We start from the raw sequence: 15123 nt of genomic DNA on the forward strand, positions 1-15123 counted from the left end.
CCTGAAAAAGTCTTAGAGCACAATATGAAAGAGTGCATGGACCATTAAGCTGCAAACACACCACTCGTCTTCATCAGCATTCCAGAGACATTTACCAGACATTTAAAGTCACCAGGAGGTTCAGCAGCTTTGCATCCAGATCACGCCTATGTCTGAAAAGCCTAATCAACCTCTGCACTTCCCACAGTATGCAACCTCATGATGATGATGGTTCAAATAATGAATGGTGACAAAAATAACCAACAACAAAAACAAATCAAATGACAGTTTCAATGCACTGATTAATATTGAACAATGTATGTAGGCTCTTCATCAAGTTATTTAAATCCTTATCGGTAGGGGGTCCCATTTAGCCAATTTATAATGAGTGACATAATATTATCTTTTTTTTGGAAAACAACTTGTGGTGTACATTTAAAAACTGGCTACAGAATGACATGGATACATTAATACATGATTGTTACTACATGGTTTATTGTTGTTAATAAAACTATACTGAAGGCAGATAGAAAATTGAGATTAGTCAGGGAAACATCCAACCTCTGTGCTATCTATGACTTCCAGCACCAACTTTTTGGATGTGTAAAGTAATTTGATAATTCCTGTCACGGGTCAGTCTAAATACTACAGAAACACTTGTACATGTCAATACAATACAAGACATGTCGCTGTATGCACTATATGAATGTGTGTGAATAGGTAAAAACAACTGTACTGTAAAGCCCTTTGAGTGGTCATCAAGACATTAAAAGCACACAATAAATACAGATCACTTACATTTACTCTGGTAGTCAAAAAACATTCGGTTTGGGTTAATTGGAAACTCTAAGTTGCCCTCAAATGTGCATATGAGTGTGTACGTCTCTTTATGTTAGTCCTGCAATACACTGGCAAACCTTTTGCCTGTTGACAACCAGGATTTGCTCCAGCCACCCTTAAAGGATAAGCAGTATAGATAATGGATGGATCGATGTAATGTGTTGATTAGATGTGTAATCTATATCATCTTAAAATTTGTTTGAACTGAATGTGAATACTGAATTCACTGTTGTGCATTCTACCACATTGTGAATTGCAACATTGGAACCATGAGAATGTTTTTTTTAAAAGCAACACCCTCTGAAAGAGGATATGTGTTTGAAAACCATTTTATAAATTCTCGCTGAGGTATTATTTTTTAGAGTGGAAATTCTTTAAGCTATTCGGGTATTATGTAAATCAAGTACAGGGAATCACAAAAGCCAATCACATGTAACAAAAACATATTCTGGTCTATGTCAGGGTGAAGTCAGGGTAAAGGATTCACAGGTAGCTGTTATGTGTCATTGTGGCCAAGCATCATGGCCAAAGACAAGACAAGTAGGAGAAGAATGTCCCCCAGCCAAAAGAAATGGGGAAATGATAAAGATAAGCTGATGTGGCCGTTTTGTTTGGACAACCTATACTCCTGTGAGAAGAAGTCTGGTTTTGATATGACAACCCATTTGTTTTTTATGGGAACATTTTTAAATATGTTCATCTGAATGTCATCTATCAACTTGAGATAAGATAATGTTAACATTTCATGTGAGATAATGCTAGAAATGCAACAAGTTGGTGTTATAAAAGAGTAGATGATGAATGAATGTGCCTCATTTAGTTGAAGCAAAATTAAATGGATGCTATGAAAGAATGAACGCAGTCTGCTGTGAATCAGTCTCAATACATTTATTAGGTGATGATTGAATGTTGTGCTGGTGTCAACAGGTCTATAGAACATCTGGGCGTGCTTCCTGTAAAACAAAAAAGCAAAGGCAGCAAGTGACATTTTATTTCCGCTGCATAGGTCACGTGATTATATTTAAAGAACTCCAACACCGTTGTTAGCTCTTATCACCACAAACTCTATTGACATCATATTGAATCCAGAGGGTGATTCCCTGCTGTGTTCTCACATCAATTTTTTCCTGGATTTCTATAGACTTTATACTCTGAGGTCAGGTGAAGAAAGTCCGTAGAAACATGTGGAGCATCTCATTCTGACATTTGCGTTCACACATGGACTTCCTCTGGAGAAAATACGGAGGATATGCAGAGTCTAGTGCATATCTGAGACTCACAGCCAGGACAGCAGTGTTAAAATGACTGGATCGATCTCGATTAATGATCCAGCACCATTGATTATTAAGTAAATAAATATGGTTTTCAGTTTATCAGTCTCCCCTTCATATCAACCAGTGTTCCAAGACTTAGACATATTTTCTTAATCAAAACACTGATTATTGTAAAAAGGTTTAAGTGATGAATGAAAATAAATAAATGGGATTCAGCAAATTTTGGCCTAATCTGTAGAATATGCCAAACTTTTCAATACCTCTAAAAAGAGGGTTAGACGTAAAACCCTTAAAAAATCATATCTTTCTGAGCCACTGGTGTGGATTCCAGAGTAAATCCATAGAATATACAATGAACACCAAATGGTTCTTGATAAATCCCCTGGGTGGATTCCAGATTAAACCTTCTGAATAAAAAGGGGTATCATAGAACCCCATATTTTAGTTCCACTTGAAATTCTTGATTTAAAAAGGATCCTCAAGCGAGGGTTCTTAGTGGAGCCATGAAGCCATAGAAATGTTATCTGTAAAACCTCACATAGGGTGAGTCTCTGGGTGGAACCTTTCACAGATGGTTCTAGGTATAACCTTTTATGATGGGTTTTTGGTAGAAACCTTGGAAAGGGTTCTAGGTTGCACCTTCTAAAAATATTCTACCAGGGAAAAAAATGGGTTCTCCTGTGGACAAGACAAATCACCATTTATGGTTCTACTTAGCACTTTTATAAGTAAGAGTGTGCAACATGTGGAAAAGTATTCAACACAAACTGGAGACTGGCACTATGCATTTGGACACTCACAGCACTTGTAGAGCGTGTTGAGCCTGGCAATGTCATTGCGGCTCATCTCCCTGGCGTTGCCAAAGGACACATTGGAGTTAGGGATTGGGACCATGGTGGGCTGGTTGTTCTTAGAGAAGGCAGTCCTACAACAAGACAGCAGCAGTTAGGTAGTTAAACAGCATCTGCTGCACACACACACACACACACACACACACACACACACCAGACACACACACACGTATAATAAAACATGACAGGGCTGATGTTCAACCAGTTGTTCTCACTTGTGGTACTGCATGACTGAATTGTAATCGTAGGGAGTGCCCTGATTGAGGGTGGCAATCTTCCTGAAGTTGTGCTCCATTCCTGAAAATGAAAAAGGTTGAAGATTATCTTTGTTAGAAACCTGAAGTTGAACAATGAGCATCAGTATCATGTATGATTAAGATTCTCTGATCTTTGATTTCAAACTGTTTATTTCTTTGACTGGATTATACAATACCAGTGTATACTTGGCAGCGTTGTCTATCATCAGTGTTGCTTACCAGTTATTTATTCATGAAGTGCACATTATATCTGAGTTTATTTGAACTTATCAGTTTGCAGTTTACTTAGTTCCCTCTCTATCTCACCATTGGGGAAAATGAATAACTCCATTACCAGACTGAACATTGTGCAGCAGGACTTTGATGTGGTTGTCCCTGTCAGAGCGGGTTTGTTCATGGTTGAATCCCAGAGCATGGAGCAGCTCATGCTGGACGGTTCCATGGTAAAGGCATCCGCTACGGGCCAGAGACACCACCTGCTTACCACCAGTACGTCCAACAAAGGAGTAGCAGCTGGACAGGATGAGACATAAGTTGAAGATCAGTGAAGTTTGACAACAGCTTTCAAGTCAAACTCTTCATTTATATCAATTTCTTACCCATTCTGGGACTCAATGCTCAGCCAGTCACGGTCGCTGCTTCTGCTGGGCCTGAAGTTGATGCAGGAGAAGGAGGAGAAGGACTCCAGTCCACGGGTGATGATGGCCTTCTCTCGGGAGGCTGGTAGTATGGTACCACAAAGCAAGTGCAAAAACTCTTAACAAATGATCATAACATAATCACATTCGAAATAAAACAACAATGTTTACTATTTCAGTATGTAGCTCAGGCACCACGTAGATGCAGGAACATTTGCTTTATGATTCGGTCCACCACCCAGTAGGTACTGGCTGTGTAGGAATTTCAAAACTCAACCCTCCTTATATGTTGAGAAAACTTTGTCTGGGTATCTCACTATCAGGATGCTCATATTTGGGCTAATAAGGTATATGTTTAAGGTATTGGGACACTGACCCGTGTTACAAGGATCTGCTCAAAATTATACTTAAGAAAGCTGTTTTGACAATTGCTTAACACTGTAATTGACAGTTTTTCATTATTCCTTATTATATTGTCTTTTATCTTGTGCTGCCTACTGTTTGTATTTTAAATCATAATTTTTTTTTAAATGTAATCATTCAAGTCATGACTCCAGAGGATGAGAGTGATGCAGGAGTTTACAGTTGATAATTGGCAGCAAACATGTTTGACGCTGGTAAATGAACTGTTTGATCTATGGTCAATCTAACTCAAACCTTTTGACACTGCAGTTCTACTTTTCATCTGATACTCACAGAAGTGATTAGTGATGTAATAAGGAATGTAGACCTTCCCGTCAGTCCACTTGCCCCACATGCAGCCTCGGCTGGTGCAGGGGTCAGCATTTTTCTCTGCCTCGCTGCCAATGGCAATGTCTCCTCCAATCAGGATGGGATCATTGTTGGAGCGGACTAAAACACATCATGTAACATGATACAATTTCTTAAAAACCTGTTAAAGTATCACTAATAAATAATGAGTTGAAGAAATTTAAGCATCAACAGTCTACATAAAAATCATCAGCTCAAACTCACTCAGATTACTGTTGGCTCTTTCTAGAAGTTCAGAGACAGAAAGCTCCCCTGAGTCCACCTCTGTAATCTCCTCTGCTCAGTGAAATCATCAACAGCAACACAATTTTATTTTGCAGAAAAATACAACAGTCCTAATACAGTGCATATCAATACAATAGGTCTGATTGTACATACCTGCCTGCAAATAGGAGAGAAGAAACAAACATGTTAAGTTATTAGAAAAACAACATGGAATTACAGTCAACAAACTAACTCAGTCAAATAACCCCAAAAATGTGTCTTAAAGATGTACATTCACGTCAAAAGTAATAAAGACAGGAGGTTAAGAGATGCCCACTTTGCATTATAGAATATAAAGTTATTGTACAGTTCAACAACAGTCTAGAGAACCAGCATTTAACGAGTAATAACATATATACTGCGATAAAATGGGCCTTTGGATGGGCTTACCTCATTGCTGGCCCAACAGCAGGCAGACAGAAACAGTAGAGTCAGAGCTGAGACCTTGACAACAGACATGTTAGACCTCCTAGCAGACCTAAAGGAAAAATAAAGCATTGAGTTTCTCTTGAGTGGAAAAACCGAATCAAAACCAAATAATCAAACTTTGATTCTGTTGTAGTCATTAGCAGCCTAGCTCACCTGTGATCCTCTATGTGGACTTGTGTATCTGTGGTTTGGCTCCAGGTTTTTATAGATATTCAGGTTTGTTGGTTGGACCAAATATGGATTGTCTGAGTACAGTCAAACCTGTAGAGTCAGCAGAACTGGCAGGCTTATCAGTCTCATTACAAATAGACAGATATAGAGACAGAAATACCCCAAAAGCGTAATCAGTGGGAAAAATAATGTTTGTTGCATTTGCCCTCATAACAGGTGGAGAACTGGATGAAAGTCACTGATGCCCTCAATGTTTTCTCAGTATTCTTATTTAACACAGTGTGATGCGTGTTTATATCTCAGGGGACCTCGGGTATTTTATACTTTATTAATGAATCCATATTCATGTGCTTTAATCAAAAAGATAACCATATAGTATGACACTGAAATTATACCAACATATGAAATACAGCTTCTTTCCATTTTTCCACCTCCTATAACGGGACTAAGTAAAAGAAGAACTATATAATCTAAGGCAGTCTGTTACAAGAAAAACTACAAACTGAATTGTTATTTAATACATGGCTCATTCCATAAAGAATGCTTTACTGGATACTATTTGTAAATTCAAAATATTTACAGGATTAAAAGGTGACTTGTTCTTACAGGTGTGTTTGTTTATGTGGCCAGAAAAAGGCTTATCAACCACAGTGCTACATTTGATTACTTGTCTTTCTTTACCCAGCAGCTGCAGTCGGTTCTGTTAATGAAGGCCAACAAGCTGAGAATGATAGAAAACGTGGATTTAGCTGATAACAGGCTATAGTTTACTCTGAATTCCATGTTGAATTGTTATCTTGTTTTCTGATAATAATAAAAAAAAGTTCAAATCGTGTTGGGTTTAATGCTGGTATATCACCCTAATCTTTCCACATTAAAATATGTACATTTAGTGGCACACAGAAACAGACTGACAGGGTTAGGTTACTTGGATATGCCACTTAATCAGTTTAAGCCTTCGATCAAGCTTGATGGATGTTTTTAATGTAAGTGAAATTATGATGATAGCATTTCTTGTAAGCGCCACATAAAAGTCAGGAGTCACAATGAACAACATACATAATGAACTTATAGTTCACAACATCATCATCTGTTCAAATGTTCTCCACTTAAATATAAGGATTTCTCCTCGTATATTCCCCACATTATTAGATTATTTCAACATTTGAGTCATGTATATTTTATTTCATTATTTTAAATTAAATCAGTTTAATGTTATTTCCTGAAAGTAAGTGACAATTAAATTTTTTCTCTGTATAAACTGAAAACGTATTTTCTCCGGACATGTCATTCTGTTTTAAACAGGAACCTTTATAACTGAAAGCACACAGCCTATAGCACTCTACATGTTGTGCTTCTCTTCTTTTATAAATAAGGTTGTATTTAAAAAAAGCCAAATGTAAGTGTATCGGATTGTCTCTGCACCTTGGTTCTCCTTTTCTAACTCCTACATTAATCAATCAAGCAATCTGCAAGATCAATTGATTCATTAATGTAAGTGCACGTAGAATAGGCCAAAGCTAAACTTGAATTATAGTCTACACATGCACTCAATTTCTTATTACTCACTGATAATGAATTAAGAGATTCTCCCCAAAGTACTTGGTCATTCGATGTCTGTGTATGATAGTGTTAGATTGTATAAAAATTAGTGTATGTAAGATATTGAGTGTAAGCAAATCAGGATGAAATATAAAAACACATCAAGTGATCTGCATTAATACTTTCCATCATTACAGTTTTACAGTTTCTAAATGCAACTGGATCCACTTGATCATCATCACAGCATTTTTCTCTTTTTCTTTGGGTTTACACATTCTAGACCGATCTCATACAAAGACCCAAAGCTCTATTGATTTAAATGTGCTTAACCAAAGGAAAACATCTAAGTTGCACATTGTATAATTCATGATTCATTCAGTATGAATATCTGAACCAGCAGTGTGAAGCTCCTTATTCAGGTATCACTGTGTCTTTATCCACCTATAAAAAGTTTTATGGAGGACCATACATGACTTAAGTATAAATAAATAAATAAATAAATAAATAAATAAATGTATAAATAAATACATAAATAAATAAATAAATAAATGAATAAACAAAAAAGGAAATAAATACAGAAATAAATAAATAAATACAGAAATGTATAAATAAATGTCTTGAATATATTTCCACATTTAGTTATTTCCACATTTCTGTGTCCGTATGCTAATTGGAAAGGCGGGCCTAAGCGCAGTCTCATGCAGGATTGGTCACAGGAGTGTAATGATCCAGCCCTTCTACCTCTGCCTCTCAATGATGACTGGTGTCCAGCATCTGTTTGCAGCGTCGAGCCAGTTCACACTTAAAATGAACTACTTCAAGTTCAGAGGGTTAGTTAAGGTTATTTTTTATTGGGATGATTTAGGTGTCAGTAGTTCTGATTGTGAGCGCCACGTCTCGTGTTCTACTGAGCACAATGAGCGAGCCGAGAGGAGGAGGAAGAAACAGAAACTGCAGCTCGGTACAAACCACCTGCAGCTTCTGATCTGATCATGAAGCCGCTGATCTCTGAGCAGATGTGACCAGAGAAACTCTGTGTTTCCACTGTTCTATGTAAAGACATTTATTTATACATTTCTGTATTTATTTATTTATTTCTGTATTTATTCATTTATTTCTGTATTTATTTATTCAATTATATCTGTATTTATTTATACATTTATTTATTTATTTATAAGCTCACACTCACTCAGAGTACAGTTGGCTCTTTCTAGAAGTTCAGAGACAGAAAGCTCCCCTGAGTCCACCACGCTCAGTGAAATCATCAACAGCAACACAATACTGTATGCCTTGGAATTCTCATTGATGGTTTAAGTACACTATTTGTCACTTTTTCGCGTATACACCGAGATTTCACTAAATGTTCGGTCATGGAAATTTGGTTTAAAGTTATTGAAAAGTCATGGAAAAGTCATGGAAATCCATTGGTCAAAATGTGTATGAACCCTGGATCTCCTATTCCAGAGCCAGAAAGAGTGGAGGTTGGAAGTCATTTGTGGACTGTAATGGGGAGAGTCCGGTGGTGGAACTGGTCAGGTAGTTGTGGGAATACTCCACAGGAACTGCCTGAACCAGGATGAGGAAGTCTAGAAAACCAGGCAACACAGGGCCGTCTGCAACTCCTGGTTGACTCGTTCCGTCTGAATATATATTATATTGAGACAAGAGGAAAGACTGACTGTGGCCCTCATAAGGGCCCAGAGTGCCAAGAACTCCCTCCAGACGTGGATGTGAACTGGGGTCCCTGGTCATAGGCCATGTAGACTGGGAGGCCGTGGAGATGGAAGACATGCGGCAACATGAAATCAGCCATCTCTTTTGCTGAGGGAAGCTCGGGCAGGGTCACGAAGTGTCCATAGGATGGTTGCGGACCGGTAACAAGCTCTTTTGTACTGTATTTCAACAGAGCATCTAAAACTGTAAAACGTGCAGGAGTAAAAAATAGAGATCATGCAGTGATATGCCTGTTTGCCTTTTCTGGCACAAACTATAAAGACAGTAAGTCTGACTGATTTGTAATTATTTTGTAGTTTAGTATAATTTGTGAAGGTAACATGTCTGTCTTATGTACAGTTCAGGGGGAAACTGAGTTTTTGATAAGAAAACAAACATCTCATGTGTAGTTGCAATCAATATTAAGATAAGAATTTAGAGCAGAATAAAGTCACTGTTTCAGTAAAAATACGATCCAATCAAATACCTGAACATTGATGCTCTTAAATGTTTGATGATGATCACATAACGTCCTTCTTGTTCTCATTTGGCACTTTAACAGCATCGATCCTGTGGAAAAAAATATGCATTATATGTAGGTCTGCTACTAAACATATTTAACTATTTTTATACTGCAGATGACCTGCATCGCATAAACGCCTCTTTGATCTGGAACAGCTTCTGAGTTTTTGATCAGAATGATATTGATCTGATATTGATCACATGTTCAGCATCACTGATGGAACACATTGAGTGTTCCGTGGCATAATGGCGAGACACAGTTTGACAGTGAGGACATTTCTCTGATGAGTGGCATTAGAGACGTCTGGTCCTAGAAGTTGTCAAAGAAACTGAATTCACTCAGATGAGAATGTATTTGTTTCATTTATAACCTTATTGAATCTATATATTTAATGCAGAAGATGATTAAATCTTTGTTTCATATAGAACATGATTAAGAGGAGACCAGTGGATCTTTAAATCCTGCAGATGGAGCATCACAATCCTCCGATACCAACTAAGATTTAAGATGGCGGTGCCTACATATAGTACGACCGAGTTAACTACAAACAATGCAGCGTAAATTGCCATGGCATCATATTTTGGTTAAACCTAACCTCCTTACATAGTACCAGTTAACCATGAAGTTACTCCTGACGTCACAGAGCTACCCTGATGAGCCAGTAACATTGCTTCGTAGTTAAGGCCAGGAAAACAAAACTAACAATTTGGTGAATGAGAGTAACATGCTAACATCTAGAGCTAGCCAAGGCAGACAGTGAATGGTTGTAAAGGGACTAACTGAGTTACACCTGACTGGGGAGAAACCTGAACAACATAAAAAATGGTTTCTCCCTTTATCATCTCCCAAAGATGTTCAGTATTCAGGGTAAGCACAGCCGAAACCCCAATCAAAACGATATGTTATCAATCCCCACTAACTTAGCTAAAAGAAAAAAGAGAAAATTTAGTTGATCATACTTGCTTTGTAGAACTATTTACAACATGTACAATTATTTACAGAAACAGAACAGGATACTCAAATCTGCTAAATCCACTAAAAAACTATCAAACAACAAGACATGGTCAGTGGTCAGAGAAGCAAGAAAGAGAGAGCTGACATTTTTTTAAGTTGGCGCCATCAATTTCTAGTCCAGTCTCCAGCCGCTAAAGCCTGGAAGAGAGCAGACGACAGTTAAACAGTACAATTTCTATACAGCTTCCACATGGGGTCAGAAGGAATAAGATGAGGATCATGGCAAAGTGTAACCTTCTTGTAGTGATACAAAATTGAAATGAAAGTTAAATTCCAATCTGCATTGCCATATATGTTCAGAATAAATGGGACGGGTCCATAAATAGACAATATATTAATTTCTCACAAATGGTAAAAAATACTGAAAGAAACCGTACCAATTGTGAATTAAAGCTATAAAGTAACAAGGTTGGAAACGTGCATGATTTTGTGAATGATTTTGTTGTCATTAAAAGCAATGCATATAAAGGTGTATTTTTTATGAATGTTTGTGTGAATGGGTGAGTATGACTTGAACTTTAAAGGCCTTTAAGTAGTAGCTAAACAAACCAGTCCATTTACAGACACAGATTTCTTAATTTTTGTAGAAGGATGTTCTCATATATTTTTTCCTATTTATAAATCCAATGCTATTAATCCTATATTTACATCTATAACACTTACAAAAATGTTTATTAAAAAGTATTTTGGTTCACCTGAGTAAAGAGAGAAGAGTAGGCCTTTGAATCAAAACAGAACATATGATGCTGTACTGGGGCAAGGTCTCAATAGTTCTTACATCAATAGACATGTCGAAACACAAAACCACAGTGTCTCTATTTAGTAATTTCTTGGTCTCATCTTGAAATATGATGAAGATATGTTGCAGCAAGCTCACATGAGATCTGCAGTGCTTGAAGAAGTGTGGTCTATAATACAAGGCAATGACATACCTATGGTTCCTGAAATTAAAATGTATTATCAAGTTAGTAAGCTAATTTACTTAATAGGAATTACTTTTATAAATATGTGATATAGTACCTATTTTGTTTGTTTCTAGGTATCTACTTACAATTGCACATAGCCATCACATACTTCAATAGATAACAGCAGATACATATTTTATTTCTTTGCAGTACATTTAAAGTGTTCGTCAGTCCTCATGTCGAGGAGTCTGTCAGTCAGAGTAAAGATTCTTGTAATAGTTTTTAATGTTCATACTTATTAGCTTGAGTTTGCATTAAGACGGTCTCAAATGATGTCAAACACATGGCTTTACGCAAAATCTAAATGCAAAGCAATTGAGTTTCTTCTAGTTTTTTTATTCCTTTGTTCCTTTTTTTGAAAGACTTTGCAAAACTGTGTATACCTACCACATAATGCAACTGTGTGCAGTTTGGAGAAGTTGTAACACATAAGCTTTTGCAACTCTTAACGTCTGCTTTTATTCACACTGGGTTTGTGTAAATGTGCAAATCTTATTTTAGTAACAAACATGAATGGAAATAATTTAAATTACTTTAATTTAATTTATGTTGTAGTCTGTACCTGTAGATGTTTTGTGTATCTCAGTTCAGTTGTGCACCACTTTATAAAGGTTAAAATTCACATAAAAAGTTACATACTAAAAACATAGAGCAGTTCTGAAAATGTGAGCTTTGATTTGTGATTTGAACATTGTGAGATTAGTGCATTCTCGGATCTGTTTAGGATGAGAGTTCCAGAGGGAGGGGGCAGCTACGGAGAAGGCTCTGTCGCCCCAGGTCCGGTGCTTGGTCCTGAGTGGATGAGACAGGAGGTTAGCATCAGAGGAGTGGAGCCGACGGGATGGAGTGTGGTGGGGGGAGCAGGTCGGTGAGGTAGGGGGGAGCCTGGTTATGGAGAGCTTTATGAGTGAGGAGAAGGTCTTTGTACTGGATGCGTTGTGGGATGGGGAGCCAGTGGAGATAAACCTTAGAACTAAATGTAGCACCAGATTCTTATTTAGACAACATTTCTACAATACATTTTTCTGAGCTGACTTAACTAGTCCCTTCGTCTAAACAATCCAAGTTTTTCCTTTAATCACCAGTTTTACTGTATATTAAATCTGATTAACTATCTATGTAAGGTAGCAGTAATTAAACCGCTGCTTAAGAGGCCCTTTCTTGACCTAGATGTTTTTTAGCTAAATATAAACATATATCAAACCTTCCCATAATTTCTAAAATCCTTGAATAAGCTGCAGCTAACTCGTGATTATTTTCACAAATTTTTTTATTTAGTATCCATCACAGTAAAGAAAAGCATTATTGTAAGTCAATCTACTTGTCTCTATACTTGTATAGAGGAGGAAGCATTTCTTAGTGCTGCATTTGACAACGTAGGTCACAAAATTTTGTTACACAGACTCAAACAACATGTAGGGATTAAACACTAGGCTGGTTTAAACTGTCTTTATCAAGTAGATTACAATTTGTTAATCTTTTTTTTTTTCATCTTAACAATGACTCCTCCATGCACACAACAGTTATCAATCAATCAATCAAATTTTATTTGTATAGCCCATATTCACAAATTACAATTCATCTCATAGGGCTTTAACAGGGTGTGACATCCTCTGTCCTTAACCCTCAGCAAGAGTAAGGAAAAACTACTAAAAACCCTTTTAACAGGGTAAAAATACGTAGAAACCTCAGAGAGAGCCACATGTGAGGGATCCCTCTCCCAGGACGGACAGAAGTGTAATAGATGCCACGTGCAGGAAAACATCATCAAGATTAAAGTCTTCAAGATTAAAGTCTCTAGCAGCATTGATGAGGGTAAACATCCCGAAGGACAACCCCAACATGACATGCCAAGCAATCCCGCTGCAATCACAGTCCATGGTCAGCAACCAGCAGGACCACCAGGACCACGATCCACCATCCAGACCAGGACGCCACTCCAGTCCTCAGTCACCGTCCACCGCCACCCACCACGAGCCGCCGCCGCGGTCCTAGTCCAATGCCCGTACCCGATGCCAACGCGACACAGGGTCCGTCACCACCACCACGATCAGCCCACAAAACACAGAATCCGCCACCCTGGATCCACCACCGCGACCCCCGGTGCGCGATCAACAAACCGCAATCCATGGTGCGGCCACAGAGGCCCTGGATCTGCGGGTGATAAAGCAAAGGGATTCCGGGGAAGGGGGATAGGGATGGAGAAGAGGAAGGAGAAGCTGGAAAAAGAAGCTCCGTTTGTCATGTGTCATAAAATAGAACAAGTAACATTCTGCCGCACTAATTAGCTCTAACTATAAGCTTTATCAAAAAGGAAGGTTTTGAGCCTACTCTTAAACGAACAGATGGTGTCTGCCTCCCGAACTGAAAGTGGTAGTTTATTCCACAGCAGAGGAGCTTGATGGCTAAAAGCTCTGGCTCCTACTCTACTTTTAAAGACTTTAGGGACGACAAGTAGGCCTAAATTCTGGGAGCGGAGTGCTCTAGTGGGTTTATAAGGTACTAACAGCTCTTTAAGGTAAAATGGGTTCCAAAATTCTGCATTAGCTTGGCCTCCAGGTTTACCTCTGAGGTTTACCTCTGAGCTCTCTTTAGGATAGCCTTCATCCACCTGCACAATAAAAAGAAAATTAAAAACATTTTATCTCAAAGAGATGCTGAGAAATCCGCCCATGCTTTTGTTCTCTTGACTAGATTATTGTAATTCTTTTGTCCAAAATGCCAAAATGCAGATGGCAGCCCATAACAGGTCTGGTTCTTCCAGAGGTTTTTTCCCCCAACAGTCGCCAAAGTGCTGCTCCTTGTTGGAACAAATATGCAACTTATTAGATATGATATTTTAATGCTGTAATGAATGGTGTTGTTCATTAAGAAATCATTTTTGAATTCAGTTTTATTACACCGATTATTTGTGATAGTATGAAAAAACGTATTAATGGGTTACAGTTTCCGATAAACATAAGTCATCTGGATGTATAATTTAAAGTATTTAAGGCCGTTTGTTTTAGAAAGTGAGATTTTTGTGATTTACTTATAGTAAACTCTGGGTGCTATATAAAAATTGTGAAAGTGCTCAATCAATGGAGAGATGCACACAAAATGTGCATACCGAGACCAGTTCATGGCCAGGGGGTATGCTGGAGTTCAGGTGGGATTCTGCCCTTCACATACCATATCGTATCAAAATTAGATTGAGGATGAGTACTGTGTAATGGTATTTGAACTGATTTGCAATATATCTTAAAATATTAAATTTAAATGTCCATGTGCAAAACACTGAATTCTCAAATTGCCCGTGATGGATATGGCATCCCTTTGTGAATGATCTGTGGTAGAAAGAAAAAAGCTGCATGTAGAAGCACTGTATGAATGTGTGTGTGAATGGGTAAATGTGAACTTCTATCCAAATCCCATCTGACATTGAGTGAGTGAATGTGACTTAGTAGTGTAATGTAAAGTGCTAAATCACTGCAGTCCATTTACCATTAACTGACCATAATATTGCATGTTAAATAAACATATTTTATATTAAAGTGTATTCTAGATTGAAAGTGTTCACAATATAATCCTTATGGATTCTGTAAGTGTTAGCTTAATTAAGGGATTTTTCAACAAACATTATCTCTTCTAATTAACTCTGCTATGCAAATGAGCATAAACTTGAACCCATTGTGTGTTCTGGTGCATTTTTGAGTAACTATGTGAATTTTCTGGGCTCTTAAGTGTGCAGCAGCAGATGTTTTAATATTTGTATTGTAAGGCTTACTACGGTGAATTAGTAGGACAGGCAGATTCGTCCATTTATTCAAGTCAAGTTTTATATAATTGTGTCAGGATTGAAATTTCTTTAAACATCCGTTAATTTACTGTCACAGTCATGTTTTTGTGTTTC

The 15123-nt window shown here is 37.7% G+C and overlaps 1 protein-coding gene across 1 annotated transcript; it reads right to left on the reverse strand.

Annotated features, from left to right (window-relative positions):
- Positions 1–1692: 1692 nt before the first annotated feature.
- On the reverse strand, positions 1693–5525 carry LOC128445172 (hatching enzyme 1.2). The gene is made up of 9 exons (XM_053428004.1): positions 5457–5525; positions 5264–5352; positions 4815–4889; positions 4536–4691; positions 3801–3921; positions 3536–3714; positions 3160–3241; positions 2894–3018; positions 1693–1772 (listed from the first exon to the last, which is right to left on the reverse strand). Coding segments are annotated over exons 2-9 (810 nt in total). The 5' UTR covers positions 5334–5352; positions 5457–5525; the 3' UTR covers positions 1693–1770.
- Positions 5526–15123: the final 9598 nt, after the last annotated feature.

This window comes from Pleuronectes platessa, chromosome 1 (genome assembly GCF_947347685.1).
Source record: "Pleuronectes platessa chromosome 1, fPlePla1.1, whole genome shotgun sequence".
In the NCBI taxonomy this organism is placed as follows: Eukaryota; Metazoa; Chordata; class Actinopteri; order Pleuronectiformes; family Pleuronectidae; genus Pleuronectes; species Pleuronectes platessa.

Coding starts and splice junctions, on each gene's coding strand:
- LOC128445172 (XM_053428004.1), bottom strand. CDS start 5,333: ATGTCTGTTGTCAAGGTCTCAGCTCTGACTCTACTGTTTCTGTCTGCC. Junction 4,692..4,814: donor AAGAGCCAACAGTAATCTGA/GTGAGTTTGAGC, acceptor GATGTGTTTTAG/TCCGCTCCAACAATGATCCC. Junction 3,019..3,159: donor TCAGTCATGCAGTACCACAA/GTGAGAACAACT, acceptor GTCTTGTTGTAG/GACTGCCTTCTCTAAGAACA.